This window comes from Strix uralensis, chromosome 6 (assembly GCF_047716275.1).
Source record: "Strix uralensis isolate ZFMK-TIS-50842 chromosome 6, bStrUra1, whole genome shotgun sequence".
NCBI classification, from domain to species: domain Eukaryota; kingdom Metazoa; phylum Chordata; class Aves; order Strigiformes; family Strigidae; genus Strix; species Strix uralensis.
In genome coordinates, this window is record NC_133977.1 from 20,844,019 (window position 1) to 20,859,175 (window position 15,157).

The window sequence follows — 15,157 nt, forward strand, 5'->3', positions numbered from 1 at the left end:
AAGTAGGCAAGAACATAGCCTATGCAGTTTCATGGCACTGGATGTTGATGATTTTCCGACAGAACTTTTGTTTGACCCAATGCTCCAGTGATAACAACTCTTCCTTAGCTAGTGTAAGCTGCTGTTACATGCTCCCTGCCTCCTTCAGCCCATACAGAAGCTTAGTGTAGTAGTATTGTACTTTTGGGGACTTGGATCATTCCTTTGGACTTCAGCACACCCATCTCCCTATGGCCAGTTGCCAGTGGGGCTGTAAACTGCCTGCTGAGGATTTAAACTCTTCCAGCCAGACAAATCCAGCAGATTAAATCTCTCTAATCTTGAAGCTCAGGGAAATGAATTTACAGTCCAATTCTAATGTTAAATTCCATTTGTTGTGAAGGAAGACAAGAAAGCTTGTTCAAACTAATGTGGGAGCTAGACACTAACTGTGTAGGGTACTATGATCTTAGGTGTAGGCATTCTTGGGGTGTACCTTTTAGACTAAGCTGTCACTTGTTAACCATGTTAATGCCTGCAGCCCTAAAGTGAGGGTTGTATTTCAATTTGATTTGTTGCAATAGTGTATTTCAGAGGCTTCCTAGAGGTGATTAGATATAGATGGGATGAGAAATAGATGATAGTGACTGCTGTTTATGAGCGCTATTCCTGTCTTGTTTTGGGGAACAAACTTGAGTATAAATATAAAGGAACTTCAGGTTTGCATGAATAATATAATATCCAAACCTTAATATGTTACTGGGATGATATTCCCATTGGTGTTAATGAGAACTTTGGCTTCAGGTAAGAACAACTGAGGAAACATCTAAGTTTTTTATAATAGTGATTTAATAGTAACTCCAATGGAGTGAGAAGAGGTAAAAGGAGGGATGTTCCAGCAAAGCTTGTTCTTGCTTCGTGACGGTCTAAGCACATGGCTTGTTGGTAGTATTGCTGAAAAAAGTAAATGAAACTGTGATGTGAATGAAACATTATGTTCTGGCTCTAGAATTCTTTCATTTATCCAATCTGAAAACTTTTTAATAACTCTGGGCACTTAGCCTGGGTATTTTAGACATTGACCGAATAGGTTTTGGTCCCATGGAAAGCTAAAAACTTGGAAGCGTGTTTAAACCATAGAGTAAAAACAGTGGTCACTTCTGTCTGTATGTTGTGGTTTGAATCTAGCTGTTCATATCTCCAACACTCTGCTTTAGAGAACAGAATTGTAAGGGTGGGTATCTGCTAATTTTCTTAGGAGAATTTTGCCCTAAGTATTTAAGGGTTAATGATTATTGCTGTTAAAACATAGTATTCTGTGTGGGGTTTATTTCTATGGCATGCTCAGCCAGGCAGCTGGTGATCTTTAGTTACAGACCTCTTCCTGGTTTGGTGTGACTCTAATTTGCTGATTTGAATAATGCTATTAATGTACTTTTAGTAATCTCTTGCTTATAATGCTAGATGTTAAATTCGGTATACACGTGTTCTTGTCAGAAATTCGTCAGAGGACCACAGCTCAAAGAAATGCTTCTGTGCCCCAGCCTGTGACTCCTAAACAAGGCTCTCCAAAGTCATCGGTTCCAGCATCTCCTAATCTGCAGAGAGACACACCAGCTATGAGTGGACCCCCAGAAAGAACTGTTGTGCCATCCTTGCAGTCAAATGTTTTACCAAGACGCCCTGGATCCCCTGCTACTTCAGTGCCTGGAATGGGTAAACAGAGCACTTAATGTTATTTACAGTTTATATTGTTTTCTCTGGTTACCAATAAAATAGGCCATTTTCAGACAGTATGGAAATGGCATTTCATTTGGAAATAGCAGAACAGTTATCTGATTAAGCAGGAGTTCCATATTCAATTAGCCATAACTCTTTACAGCTGGCACCTTTTGATGCTGAAACCTATTGCCTGAGCTCATTTAACTGTTATGGCTTCTTTGTTTAAATGGCAATAAAACTTTGCAGTATTCTGTAGTCAACAATATAGCATACCTTTTTATGTTCTTAGTTTAGAAGAGCTCTACACTTATATAAATCAGGTACAGAGGAGAACACTTTCAGAATACATTCATGTTTCTCACTAAACCCTGCACATATTTTTTAACATGCATCTTGACACTTATTTAAATTTTTACTCTAGGAGGTATAGTCATGCAATCTATAGTCATAGATTAAAGTGTAAAATACCAAGTACACCAGAAAAGTTGTCTACGTTGTAGCTGAATTCTTCTGAAATCGCACAAGAATCGAAAGTTTAGCAACAGGTTGAAATCTGGTAGCAATGAGTGCTCCTTAAAACTTGGTTTCATATCCTGAAAATGGTTTTCCCTTGATTTCTGACTTGGTGTTCAGATGGGATGAACTTCATTAAATAGAACATGAACTAAATTCTATAGGAGGCATAGCAAAATTAGAGAGTTTTGTGTGGGAGGTGTTGTTACCTTCCTCATGGATGGTAAAGCTGCGTATATGGGTTAGTGCCAGGCCTTTGTTGCAGGATGTCTGGCAAGTTGGATCACATGGCAAGAAAGGAGATGAAATGCTGTCTTGAAAATAGAAGGGATGCAACTTGCCAAGAATCTTCTGGGCAGCACTGTAATGTGGAGTAGTTCTTTGCTCTTTATACAGTGATCAGTAGGACTATACATAACACATTGACACCTGATCTGTTAATGGAAGATCTTGAGCAGCTGAATGTTAAAATGTCCGTTCGTATTGTGTAGTGTACTGGAATACACTTGTCATGAGAACTTGTGATCTCTCACTTCTCTTCAGAGTCCTTAAGCCTTATTTTTTGTTAGTAATTGTTTACCTGTGTAATGAAACTACTAAATTTGTTTTTATCCCTGAAGTGAACTGTAAAGGCAAGTTCTTAGTAAGTCTTGATTATTTTGAAGTATCATTTGGTTACAAAGCACGTTTACTGAAACCTGCTTACTGAGAATTCCTTAATGGGTTTAAAATCACATGCTCCTTCTTGTTTAAAAAGCTCGCTATATAATAAAATAATATTGGCTATATAATAGTTTTATTCTTAGGGGAAGACTCAGGCATATTGAATAAGCTGGATGAAATTCAGCCTTTACTGCAGAAATGGTTTAGAGGAAGAAAGAAAAAAAAAAAGGACTTATTTGAAAGGACAGTTGCCAAGCCTGTTAATTAAAATATTTGATGTAGTTTTTGTGATAATGCTTTATAGGCACTTTTTTCACTAATAACTGGAATTTTGACCAAACATGTTATTTTTTTGTAGATACCAATGGAAACCACTGCAATTGTCAGTTAATGTGGAAGGCTTGTTTTCTCTCGAATTTCCCCAAACCTTCCAGGCATATAAAATCTCAGTTATGTAGCTGTAGTGAAAAGTATGTAAATTTAGTATCTATAAGAGTAATATCACTGCATCTGAGTTTATGCTTGGCTTGCAACAAATATGAATAGCCTTAATTATCTCTACTTTAGAGAAGATTAATAATTCATTTTCATTATACTATATTTTGTAGAGGAGAATCAATTTAACATGTATTACCACAGAGCTCCCATATGTTTGAAAATTAATAACCAGCAGGTAGTTGAGAGTTTGCCAAGCTTTGCAGAAATGACCAGTCTTTCTACAATGATTGCTTTTGATGTTTATATTAATTACTGGTGTCCATAACAGCATGAGAACTAAGATGGTTGGTTTGAGTTATTAGTAGGCAGGTAATTGAAGTTGTTCTTGGAGCGCCTTGTCATGTTTCATTCTAGGTAACTTTATTTAATTTTTGCCTTGTTTATTAACTTCTAGAAGCTTTTCATATATTGGTGATACACAGGTCATATGAAAATTTGGTCTTTTGAATAGAGGCCTAGATACCTGTTTGAGTGTTAGCCAGGTATTCACAAAATTATTCTGGAGTTTTAATTTTATTGCAGATTATATCAGTGCTCCAGATCTTTACTTCACACCTATGTCAGATGTTGTCCATTCAGGTTTTTTTCAGGGAAGTATTGGATCTTCCAGGTTTTTGTGGAGCTTTAGGAAATACATTTTGCCTGAACTCTTCTTTGGACAGCTTTTCCAGAATCTATAAAATGAAGCACTAGGTCCAGTTCATGTTGCACTGAATTTGTTTTGCCTTGCTGCTCTGAGGGTTTACTAAGTCTGGATTCATGCTTGTTGACAGAATACAGGAATAACTTTCACTGATTGGTATCTCCGGATTTCAGTTCTCTCGCTTGTGAAAATTAGGGTTATTTTAAACATTTGCATTGAGCATGAAACTTTTTTGTGCTTATTGAAGAGTTGAAAATTGAAGCATTTTGTGATCAAATTTTATTGTGCTTGTAAAGATTAGGGCAGTCCATTTAGGTCAATTATCTGGTATTGATGAGAGGTGTTTTGAAAGGCTGTGCTGCTAGAAGTATTGCAACCTTAATGACAAGATTAGTCTCATTCTATGTGTAGCGCTTTGAGGGCACTGCTGAAAATGTTTGATTCCTACAGCGCTTCTGATGTTTGCCACAGAGGATGGAGGTTAGCTGTACATGGCATTCAGCTTGAAGTTTACCACAATGTAGCATGTTCTGCCATAAGTTATTCTTCCTTTGTTGCTCCAATCTGTGAAGGTTGAAAGGTAGAAGGCTTGAGATGGTAATTGCTGTCAATTACATTTAATGCTGTATTTAAACTTAAAGTCCATCTTGGATCAGTTTATCAAATAGTATGACTTGCTCTGTTGTCTTTACTTGTGTATGCTCTACTTAAGAGGTACATATTATTTCTGTGTATATGTTTATGAAAGAGTATCAGTTGTGTTGGAAGGACTGTGCATGTCCTCCTGCTGTCCCCAGCTAAGGTGCTACAGAAAGGTAAATCTTGTCTTCTGAGAAGCTTGAAGTCCACTGTTTTTTCCATGGTATCTTTCAATTAAATGTCCTTCTGAGCTAGTTCAACTTGCTAACAAACTTCTCTCTCTTGCTAGTCCTTTATTTGTATTTTTTTAAATCCTTTTTTCATCTTCAGACAGTGGGTTTAGTTTGTTTTACCTGTTAGCTTCCTCTTTGTTTATTGGGCATTATGGGGGATTCTGTGAAACATATGTGAAAACCACTGGAAACAGAGCAAATTGAAGCATACAGCAAATTGAAACATTCAGTGAAAAACACTGGACGCATACAGCAAATTGAAAAGAGAATTGAAGGCTGCATCTGTGGTCACTAAAAACCTTTCTTTTAAGCCATGCCTTTTGTATATCTGTTTTTACCAAATATACTGAGAATAGCTACAAGCCAGAACTCTTCCCTGAGAAAACACTGGTCACTTCTTGCATCTTGAGAATTTTACTTCTGTGAATTAAATATACTTGATTCTTGCATGGCTTCACATTACCATATGCTCATCTCAGTACGAAACCTGCTAATATTAGTTGAACTTTTTCTGTCTAACATTCTTAACTATCTTGAGCTTGACTAGGACTTTTGCGTTATTACAAGTAATTTTGTTGGGTTAAACTGAGTCTTATCTGTCAGGCTTCATAATTTTTATCTTCAGGTGGCTTGAAGCTGATGTTTTGCCCCAGTTTCAATGACCTGAAAGGACTGGTTTGTTGTCCTACTCATTTTTTGTGGCCTTTGAATGTAATTCATAAGGGTCTTATGGAAATACATTTTAAGACTTCCTTGTCCCCCTTAAGTGCTCACTTAATTATCTCACATTCGAGACTGACTATCTGTCTGGTATCTGTTTGTGGCAAGTACTGTAACTTAATACCTCCTGTGCTTGTGCAAAATGTCTCTTGGCCAGGAGCATGGCCTTGGGAAGAAGTTTCATACCTAGTTATTTCAATGGTCACATCTGAGTGATTCAGACTTAGTTCCTTATCAGATCATATTTTGCTCGTTATGCCTAGTGTCCTCTGTTTTAAGGCTGGAAAGGAAGGTAGACGTAAGAACTCAAAGCTACATAAATGGAAACAGTAGACCAGATGTTTTAAAACTTTGTGGAAGGACAAGCTTGTGCCACTGGTCTACTTTAACTGCCACTGTGAACAGAGGTGAAAAAGGTAGTACCAACTATTGCTGTTACCTGTGCTTAATGGAGTTTTATTTTGATAGTAGTTCATTCAACACATGGGATATGAAAACTGATACCTTAATAGTGACCCTCTGGCTTCTTTGACTAAGCATAAATTTGAAAGTATCCAACTTTCCATTAAACGTGGGATTACCAAAATGCCAAATGGCTGGACAGGTTTAATGTGTAGACTGAATGCACACTGAGGGCATGCTCATGCGATATAATAATTACACAGAAACCAGTGGGTGCTTCTTTGGTAACATCTTTACTTCTACTGTTGTAATTGATTTTACCAGATTTATTGGTGTAAACTTGAAGTGTGGAATATGCAGAGTTGAGAGTATATGAAGAAAACTCAAATAAGGAGTTCTTCTTTACTTAAAAAGCCTCTATTTGTGAGTAATCATTAAATACTATTGGTGTCTTTAGTTCTTTAGGAATTACAAATTTAATTACATATCCAAGGTGTAAAAGTAGTGATTTAATAAGATTATAAGCTAAGGGAGCAGAAGAGAAACTTTCAACTGTTGTGGGTTTAAATATCTTACAGCTTTTCTAGTGGACTAAGAAATGTGGCCATGTGTATTAAGTAGGTGCAATTATTTTATTACACTAGTATGCACAGTGAAATATCATATATAATAATGTAGTTGAAAATAGTTTTGACATAGTTTGTGTCTTCCTAGGTCTTCATCCTCCAGGTCCTCCTTTAGCAAGACCTGTTCTTCCTCGAGAAAGAGGAGTTGTGGATAGAGTTATTGAATATTTGGTTGGTGATGGTCCTCAGAACAGGTAAAATGTTGCTAAAGGAAATACCTAAACACTTAAGAGATAGGAAGTTTCTTAACCTTTCTTTTTTCCCAAGCCAGAAGTGTCAAGGTTAAAGGAATTGTGAATTTGTCTGAAATTTTCAAAATGAAATGGCCCTTTCTCAGTGCTTCACCTGAAATCTGTTTGTAGAAAAAATAGTAACTTTTTGACAGAATTAACCTCTACTTGGGTGGTATTAGCCATGTGATACAAAGAGAAAAATCTATGGTCGAGTGGGTGAATGAATTATATTTTGAACTAAAAAAAGTAATTTGATTATTTTAGCGCTTCAGCTTTCAGATTATTTCAGGACTAAGCACCATTATAAATGCTTTCAGATTGCTTTCAGAACTGTTCAAGCATATCAGAACTTCCATGTTAACAACGGTCACTTTTCATGTTGACTGTATGCTAATGAAATATAAACTTAATTTGGAGGTTATTTTCTGACAATGATGATATTAAAAATATGTTCACCCATGAAGTTTAAATTGTAGCTAAGAGTATTTCACTGTTTTTAAACCAACTTTAAAAACTATTATTTAACATATAGATTTAGTTTGCTTTAGAGGATAATTTCACTGTGGAAATGACCTTTTTAAGCGTAAATATCTAAGCTATTAGTCGATATCTTAAGGTAAAAAGAATCTTGTGTCAGTGTGTTATTACTTAAAGGTCTGTGATTATATATTATTCATGTTTTCCAGGTATGCCCTTATATGCCAGCAATGTTTTTCTCACAATGGTATGGCTTTGAAGGAGGAGTTTGAATACATAGGTAAGAGCTAATCTGTGGCAGACTGTATTAGTAGGCTTATGTTTCATAACTAACATGCATCATACTTCATTCTGGTTACAGTTAAGTACTTAACTGACACTGTGAAATGCCACTTCATATGGGAACAGTTTTATGGTAACTTATTACTCTGTATCTTAAGATTCACTTCAAGACTTAGAGAACTGCTTTATTGCAACCTTCAGGCCAAGGATTTTATGTGTAGAAAACTATTCAGTAGAAATAAGCCTCCTCCAATACATCCCTGAGAATTGCTACTGGCTATGAATGGTTCTCAGAAGGGTTTTATATTGAGAAACTATCTGACATTAAAGTGTGCCTCTTTTACCAGAACTTAAACAAAATTTTGCTTTGGCAAGAAGATCTTGGGGAGGTATCGGAAAAGGAGTGGAAACAAGCCCTAGGGGGCTATATGTGAATTTATGGCTGACAATAACTTAAGACAGACACAGGTCTTTATTGAACACAGATGTTTTATTTTGCCTCCTTTCTACCACAAGTGTAAGCCTGATGCTTAAGAAATGAGGGAATCTTAGATAAATCTTCTATTTAATTTTTGTTTTGCTTAATTTTGTGAGTAAATATACAGCATTGTAAGAATAAACTGAACGTTTCCTATGGAACCAAAGATATGTAGTCTGTATGTCAGCTCAAGTGAGTTCACAATTCAGTTGTGCAAGAAACTGCCACTTCCCCCCTTGTCTTGGGCGGGAAATATGTGTTTAACTGTTAAGTGATATCCAGTACTACTCCAGAACAAAACATTCTTTTCTTAATTAAGTAACACTGAGGCAGAATGCTCCTCAAAAAGCAGAGTGACACATACCTTGCAGAATCTATAGCATCTCATTACTCAAAAGGTGAGGAAAGTGGCATCTTAAAGGGAAAAAAACCCAAAACATCTGTCAACTTAATTCTTTTGTAGGAAAGAATAGAAGAACACCATGTGGCAACATCTGGTGGTACTGAATTGCATTATTTTGTTCATTGTGGTCAAATCTTTCACAGTGGTGGGCAGTACTCATAAGTGCAGCAGAGCTGAAAGCAAGCAGGTTCTTAGGAAGCAAACTATGCTGAAGTTAAAAATGGAGCTATATGGAACAGCTTGGGTAAATTTGATGGAGGTATTCTCAGGTACTGATTAGTCACTTATTTAATTCTTTGTTTTTAGTATTTTGGACAGTCAGAATGTAGTGTAGGAATAAAGGTGAAATGTGCAATTAATTAGTGAGGCTACTTATTGGTTGTGCTTTTGTGTAGCATTTAGGTGTGCCTACTGCTTTTTCTTGAATCCTGCAAGAAAGACTAGACCTCAGGCCCCACGACTTCCAGACTTCAGTTTTGAAAAAAAGCAATCTACAGAACTGCGATCTGAAACTGAGCCTCTAGAACCTCAAGAGAGAAAGCCCCGGGAGACTCAACAGATAGAAGGTATGTGCTAATCTCATGAAGTCTGCTATTTTTTAATGTTTAATGAAATCCTCCCCTCTCATCTAGCTCTGTTTAGATGAGGTTTTTTTATAAGAGTAAGAACAACTGAAGAACTCAGACGCTGGATCAGGCTTCATAAGAAGGTGGTCAATGTCCCAAGCCTGTCAGTGGCTTTTTGGACAATGCCCTTAATATGCTTTTAACTTTTGGTCAGCCCTGAATTGGTTGGGCAGTTGGACTAGATAATCGTTGTTGGTCCCTTCCAACTGAAATAGTGTAGCCTATCCTGACTTCATAGTGGGTGCAGCTTTCAAATTTTTTTCAATTCTTCTTGTCCCTGCTTCTAGCTTAGCTTGTTGATACTATTGTCTTCTATCCTGTACCCTAAAATTTCTTCATATTAGGCAATATGTCTCATGCAAATGATAGCATAACAGAATTTTTCACTGATAAACAGGTAGAAAAATAGCAAAATAGAAAAATGATTAAGAAGGGAATATGTCCCGAAGTGGTTAACTTTCACTGCGTTCAGCAGGTCATTTGATTGAGGTGTGTTGGAATTTCTGCCTTTGTTCCTTTTGCTGTTTTCCTCAGGGCAGGAAAATCTAGTAAAACTGCCTTGTTTAATTTCAGGGAGTTCAAAGACAAATTGTCAATTTTAATTTAACATAGTTCCTTTTGAGACGTTTTATAGTCTGCAGATACAGTAGGCATCTGGTGTACAGCCAACAGGAAGATATGCAGTGTTTAAAAGACTCCAGAAATTATAATTTAAAACCAGAGAATCTCCAGTTAGATGTGCTATTGAGTACTTGATGGGATTTCACATTAGTTTACAGGGATCATGGGGGAAGCTATTGAATAGTGTACAGCCCCGAGATTCAGGCTGGAAACACACCAACTGTGGGAAACTGTCAAGAGTGTAACAGAAGGAATGTTTCTGCTTAATTATCTTTAACAGGGAGTGCAAAACGGCACTGGTCTTTACTTTTTGTCATGAGAAGACTGTGTGAGACTTGTAGGGAAGCAGTATCTAACTGTAGCTGTGTTTGGGTGTGGTCTGATGCGGGTGCATTATGGGGGAAACTTGGTTGGTTCTGGTTCCTGTGCCACAGTACTCTTACTTCGTTAAAAGTGATATTACTAGCATGAAAGTAAGACTGAAAGCTGCATCAAGCACAGATGATGTGAATGTCATCTTTGTCCTCAAATGCTCTAATCATGTTTTCAGTGAATGGAGGGTAGGTTAGTAGCTTCTTGATTACTTTTAAAGTTGGAAGATTCTTATGTAAAAGACATAATTTGCTACCAGGATCTTCAAAACTCTGCTTATTTTCCTCTGAGAATCAAATGGGGAAGCCCTTAAAGATGGATGTTCAGCTCTTGGAGGTGTGTGTCTTGAGGGCTTCTGAGTATTGTCCATAACTGTAGGTTCTTAGAGGTTTTGGGAGAGGGGAGTGCTGATTAAGCTGGTGGTATCATTGAAGGAAATGTTTATCAAACTATGCTGTTAATGGGTCTGAGCTGCTGAGTCAGTTTATAGATGTTGTAAAAAATATAAAACCTTAAGAATTAGTGTGAGATTTTGATCAGGCACTTGAGATGCAGGAGTGAAAATTCTGCAAAATAACTTGCTTTTTTTTGAAAGCAGAATTTAATTAAGTATTTCAGGGTAAAAATAGGATGGTTTTATTGCAGTAAATGTGATTTTACCAATCTATCTTTAACACTGAAAATTACTTGTTTTTTGTTGGTGTGGTCTTGTAACAATGTGTTGCCTTATTTAAAAATGACAAAAGAGACTACTGTGGGGTTTGTTCCCCTGTTCTCTTTTTCTGCTAGGAAGTGTATGGTGAAATTTTTCAGAAGGGACAATAAGTAACCGGTATACTGACTCTTGGTTTTATCTAGCTTAAATATCTGATCTTTTATGAATATTTCATCTCCAAGATGATAGAAACCTTTCTGTTTCAATAATTACTAAGCAGCCCGAAGGAGTATGTGTTAATATTTTACATAACTAATACCTGAGAAATGTCTTGTTGATGCAGAAGAGGCCAGTGCTACCTTACCAGTTTGTCAGTGTGCATTAACTGCCTGTGACTTGCCACGAAGTAATCTCTTACGAATGAGAAAATATAACTTTCAGTAAATCACTTTTCCCATCAGAACCTTAATTTGAAACGTAACTGCTTACAGGCAGTTGGGCTTTGTTAATAAATGAACATATTCCTTGATTGTAAGTTTAAGGTATGAAGCTATCATTGAGGTGTAGCTCTGGGGAAGGCTTTTGTTCACTACAGTAATATAGCTTCTGTCATAGCAGGAATAGAGAATATCTTCATTTACAGATGTAGACAGACATTAACGTCAGGAAACCAACTTCACAACAAAGTTGACAACATTGGGAGATCTAACTCTTTTCTGTAACTCATTTAAACTATATAGCTTGAAGAAACTGCAAGCTAATGTGATACAGCAGTGTTATAAATATTTTTTTACCAGTGAGCTACTTCTACTAATGAGTAGAGCATGAAGCTGAATCTTTTTTTCAGTTGTGTGCTCATGCAGTGACAAGCATGTTACATGCAACTCCTGTGGATAAGATATCTGAAGAATGGTTATGGGGACTGCTGTTGGCACTGAACCTTGGATTTTTTAATCCTCTGGAAGTATGGAGTCATCAACTGTCAATCTGATGCAGATTACTGGCACAAATGTTCCCTGTTCAGCAGAGTAACTTGGGAAACTTTAGTACCAGAATAAAGCAATTTGCTTCAGTTCTTACCTTTTTCTTAAATGGTTCAATTTTTTTTTTGTCATCAAAGGCTAGTTGGTTCTCTTATGTACTTCTCTTAAAACTATTAATGTTTGAATCATTGAAAAAGCCAACAGGAACCACTTTTATTGTCTTGATTAATTTTACCTTGCCTGTATTTGGTACTGTTACACTGTGTTCTTGATTCAGGTTTAGCATTTAAAAGTGTGTTTAAGGTTGAAACAGAACTTGACTGCGACAGTGTTTTGTGGTGAATATCTGGTGCCGATGTTCAGAGGTCTTCGTTAGATGCCTTTGAACTTCAGATTTCACCGTGGTGGTCAGCATTTTATGGAGACAGTTTCCTGTGTTGTCTCCAGATTTTTATGGAATTCCTTGATCATCTTGATGAAATATTTTATAATGATTTAATGCTCTGTCACTTCTAAGGGTTCTTGGAATACAGCAACTGCTAGTATGTTTGAAAGGACTTCCACTTAAAAGGCAGATGCAGAAACTTGGTTTGTTCAACAGAAGGGTTCACAGTAATGCTGTCCTCCAGAAATAATGCTGCTTCAAGTGTGTGCTCATTTATGAGTTCTACCAAAGGTAGAGCTTGGCTTTGGGCAAGTGTTATAGATGGAGCAGAAGCTTTGTCTAGGCATAAAGCTGGTTGAGGACAAAGGACTAAGAAATAAGCTTGGGTATTTGTTCTGGTCAGAATGGTCTGAGTTCAGTGTTTGGTTTTTTTGTATTAAAAAAACTGGACTGAGGGCATTTTCTGTTTCAGAGATTTGGCTCGCCATTTTACCAGATATGCTCTGCTTTCATAGGACAGCATGATCACACTATGTTTTTTGTAAGCTGTTGTTCCTTTTCAAAGATGTGAGTTTATGCCTTCTGTGCTCTTTCCTTAGTTTAGCTAATGGCTAGAATTCAGTGATTTCTCAAGTAGATACGGGTCAACTCACCTTGAGTTTAATGACTTGTAAACAAGTTCTTTTGGTTTAAAAATGTATTCTGTTTTCAGTCTGCCACAGTTCATTTTGAACAATGTAACTTGCCTTTTTGGTAGGACATGAAGGGTACAGGGAATCAAATGCTCTGCTGTTATTTGGCTTTTTTTGAAGGCTTCACAAATAGCTCTCTGTGATATCAAAGCCATGAACACAGACTACTCTGAAGCACGTGTTCTTTAAAGGTATTTCAGACACGCAGCACTGTGTGAAAGTCTGTCCTGATGGAGAACTGCAGTAGTGAAGAAAACTTGTCCCAAAAGTCTTGAAAGTACAAGTAAAGTGGCTCTATTTTAGTGTAATTATTTTATACCATTTTTTTGTGAATTTCTGCATAATAGATTTACATCTTTTACTTTAATAGTGATGTAGTATTGTGATTTCACTGTTTATGCAGTAAAATAGTCTCTGCAACAAGAAGAGGGGTAACTGACTACTTACAATATGAAGTACATATGCACATATGTTTTCTAAGTACTAAGCATTCAGCAGGAGTGTTGGAGGGGGAAAATGGAACTGCTGGAGCCAGGAGCAGGCTTTTTAAAGTTGCATTGATACAGCTCTTAAACTTGCCTCAGGCCAGCATAGGGCTGTTTGCTGTTGAGGTCATGTATGTGTAGCTGTGTTCTTCAGTTAAATCATGGATTAAGTGTTAATCATCAAGGACATTAATATTCTTTTGTCATCTTTTTATAGTCAGAGTACTCTCTTGTTAGCCACTGCTCTTACAATGACTTAAATCATGCAATATTGAGATCAAGTTGACTTTAGGCAGGTTTTGCATTAATTGGTGTATTTAAAATGGAATTACTGTGTATGTTTAATGAAGGTTGGTCATATTTACAGTTGGAGTTAGTAGCACCACTTACTATGATTGCCCTGACTACTCATTTAAAGGACATACTCTTCAGTTCCTTATAACCTTGTTAGACTTAATTATTAGACCAAAAATTTCCATGCAAATTTGTTTTAACTGTAGATGTTGGAGAGTTTCAAGAGTTTCATGAAGTTTCATCAAGAGCAAGGTGAAAGGAAAAGTAATATAATACCTGAGAGTTTTTTCTTAGAGAAGCAGTGTCTCCATGCCTTTTAGCAGAATATAAAAATGAAAGCAGCATCCTTCTCCTGTTGCTTTGAATACAGATAGTTAGAACATGCACTCAATTAGGTTTTCTCCTTTTCATTAGAAGCTTCTGCTTGCTTCTACTAGTGGCTGATTGTCCATGGGACTGTCCTCAAATATGTTGTTGATGCTTGGCATCCTCCTGATCTGACTGAATGAATAGTCTCTTTACCTCAATAAGACTTAAGAATGAGTCACTTCTGCAGAGTGCTAAGCATCATTCAGTTGAGGACTGCAGGAGTGAAACTCTGTAAATAAGTAATGGTTAGGCTATGCTACAAATGAGTTTTGAGAGGGCATGGAGTTGTCTCTTCACATCCTGTACTTCCTTTGACTTGTGTCTGAACAGCAGCTTTAAAGAAGGAATGTAACTCAAGTGTGGAGGGACTGTAGCAGGAAAAGGCACAAACTTATTCACAGAATTTGAGGCTGAAGAAAAAATGCAGAGATGAGACAAAGAAAACTGACAGTTGGGAGATAAAGATTGAGCACAGGCTGGGATGGGATCAAGATAGAAATTGAAAAGCAGGAAGGGAGAGTGGGATAGTCTGGAAAGAAACTGGGAACATTAATTTGCTTGGGCAGAAATAGGAGGATTGAGCATCTGACAGATGGCTCCAGAGAAATTTTGGAACAAGAAGCCAGGGCAGGTGTTGAGTAGCCTGTGATTGAGAAAGCAGGGAAGGAAGCTGAATCAGAGGTAAGTTGGTTGCAAACTTGCTAAGATGGAAGATCGAGTCAGGGGAAGAAATGGAGACGCTGGGCTGCGCTGAGCAGTCTGAAATGGAGTCTGGAATGAGCTATATGGAGCTCTGTGTGGGAAGAGGGGTCTCAAGTTCTTGGTGACAGATAGCAGTTGTACCAGGTCTGCTGGACTAGGGTATGCAGCAGCTACTCTTGTCAGTTGTGACCCAAGAAGCCAGAGCAGTGGTTCTAAAACTTTCAGCCCTGCTTGATTCTGTGAATATCAACCTGAAGCAGTCTGCTTACATTCAGACACCCAACATGTTTTGATAAATATGAAATTACAGACGTTTGATAAGGTTAACATTTTTGAGCTATAACTTTGCATCAGTTTTGAAAACTGTTTGCCTTCTCAGTATGCATTAATGCCATATAGTATTGACTAATACTAGTCAATAAATAAACTGCCATCAATAGTATCATTCTACAGTACCTTTGT

The 15,157-nt window shown here is 37.1% G+C and overlaps 1 protein-coding gene across 7 annotated transcripts in view; it reads left to right on the top strand.

Annotated features, from left to right (window-relative positions):
* LNPK (lunapark, ER junction formation factor) overlaps positions 1–15,157 on the top strand; it is a 55,041-nt gene that overhangs the window by 26,473 nt on the left and 13,411 nt on the right. For all 7 annotated transcript variants that reach the window (XR_012629469.1, XM_074873164.1, XM_074873168.1 and 4 more), the window contains 4 exons: positions 1,477–1,695; positions 6,727–6,832; positions 7,558–7,628; positions 8,907–9,077. Coding sequence is in view for 6 of the 7 variants with exons in the window: in XM_074873164.1 (XP_074729265.1) it covers positions 1,477–1,695; positions 6,727–6,832; positions 7,558–7,628; positions 8,907–9,077 (567 nt within the window). In the remaining variant the exon portion in view is untranslated. The remainder of the gene's footprint in view (positions 1–1,476; positions 1,696–6,726; positions 6,833–7,557; positions 7,629–8,906; positions 9,078–15,157) is intronic.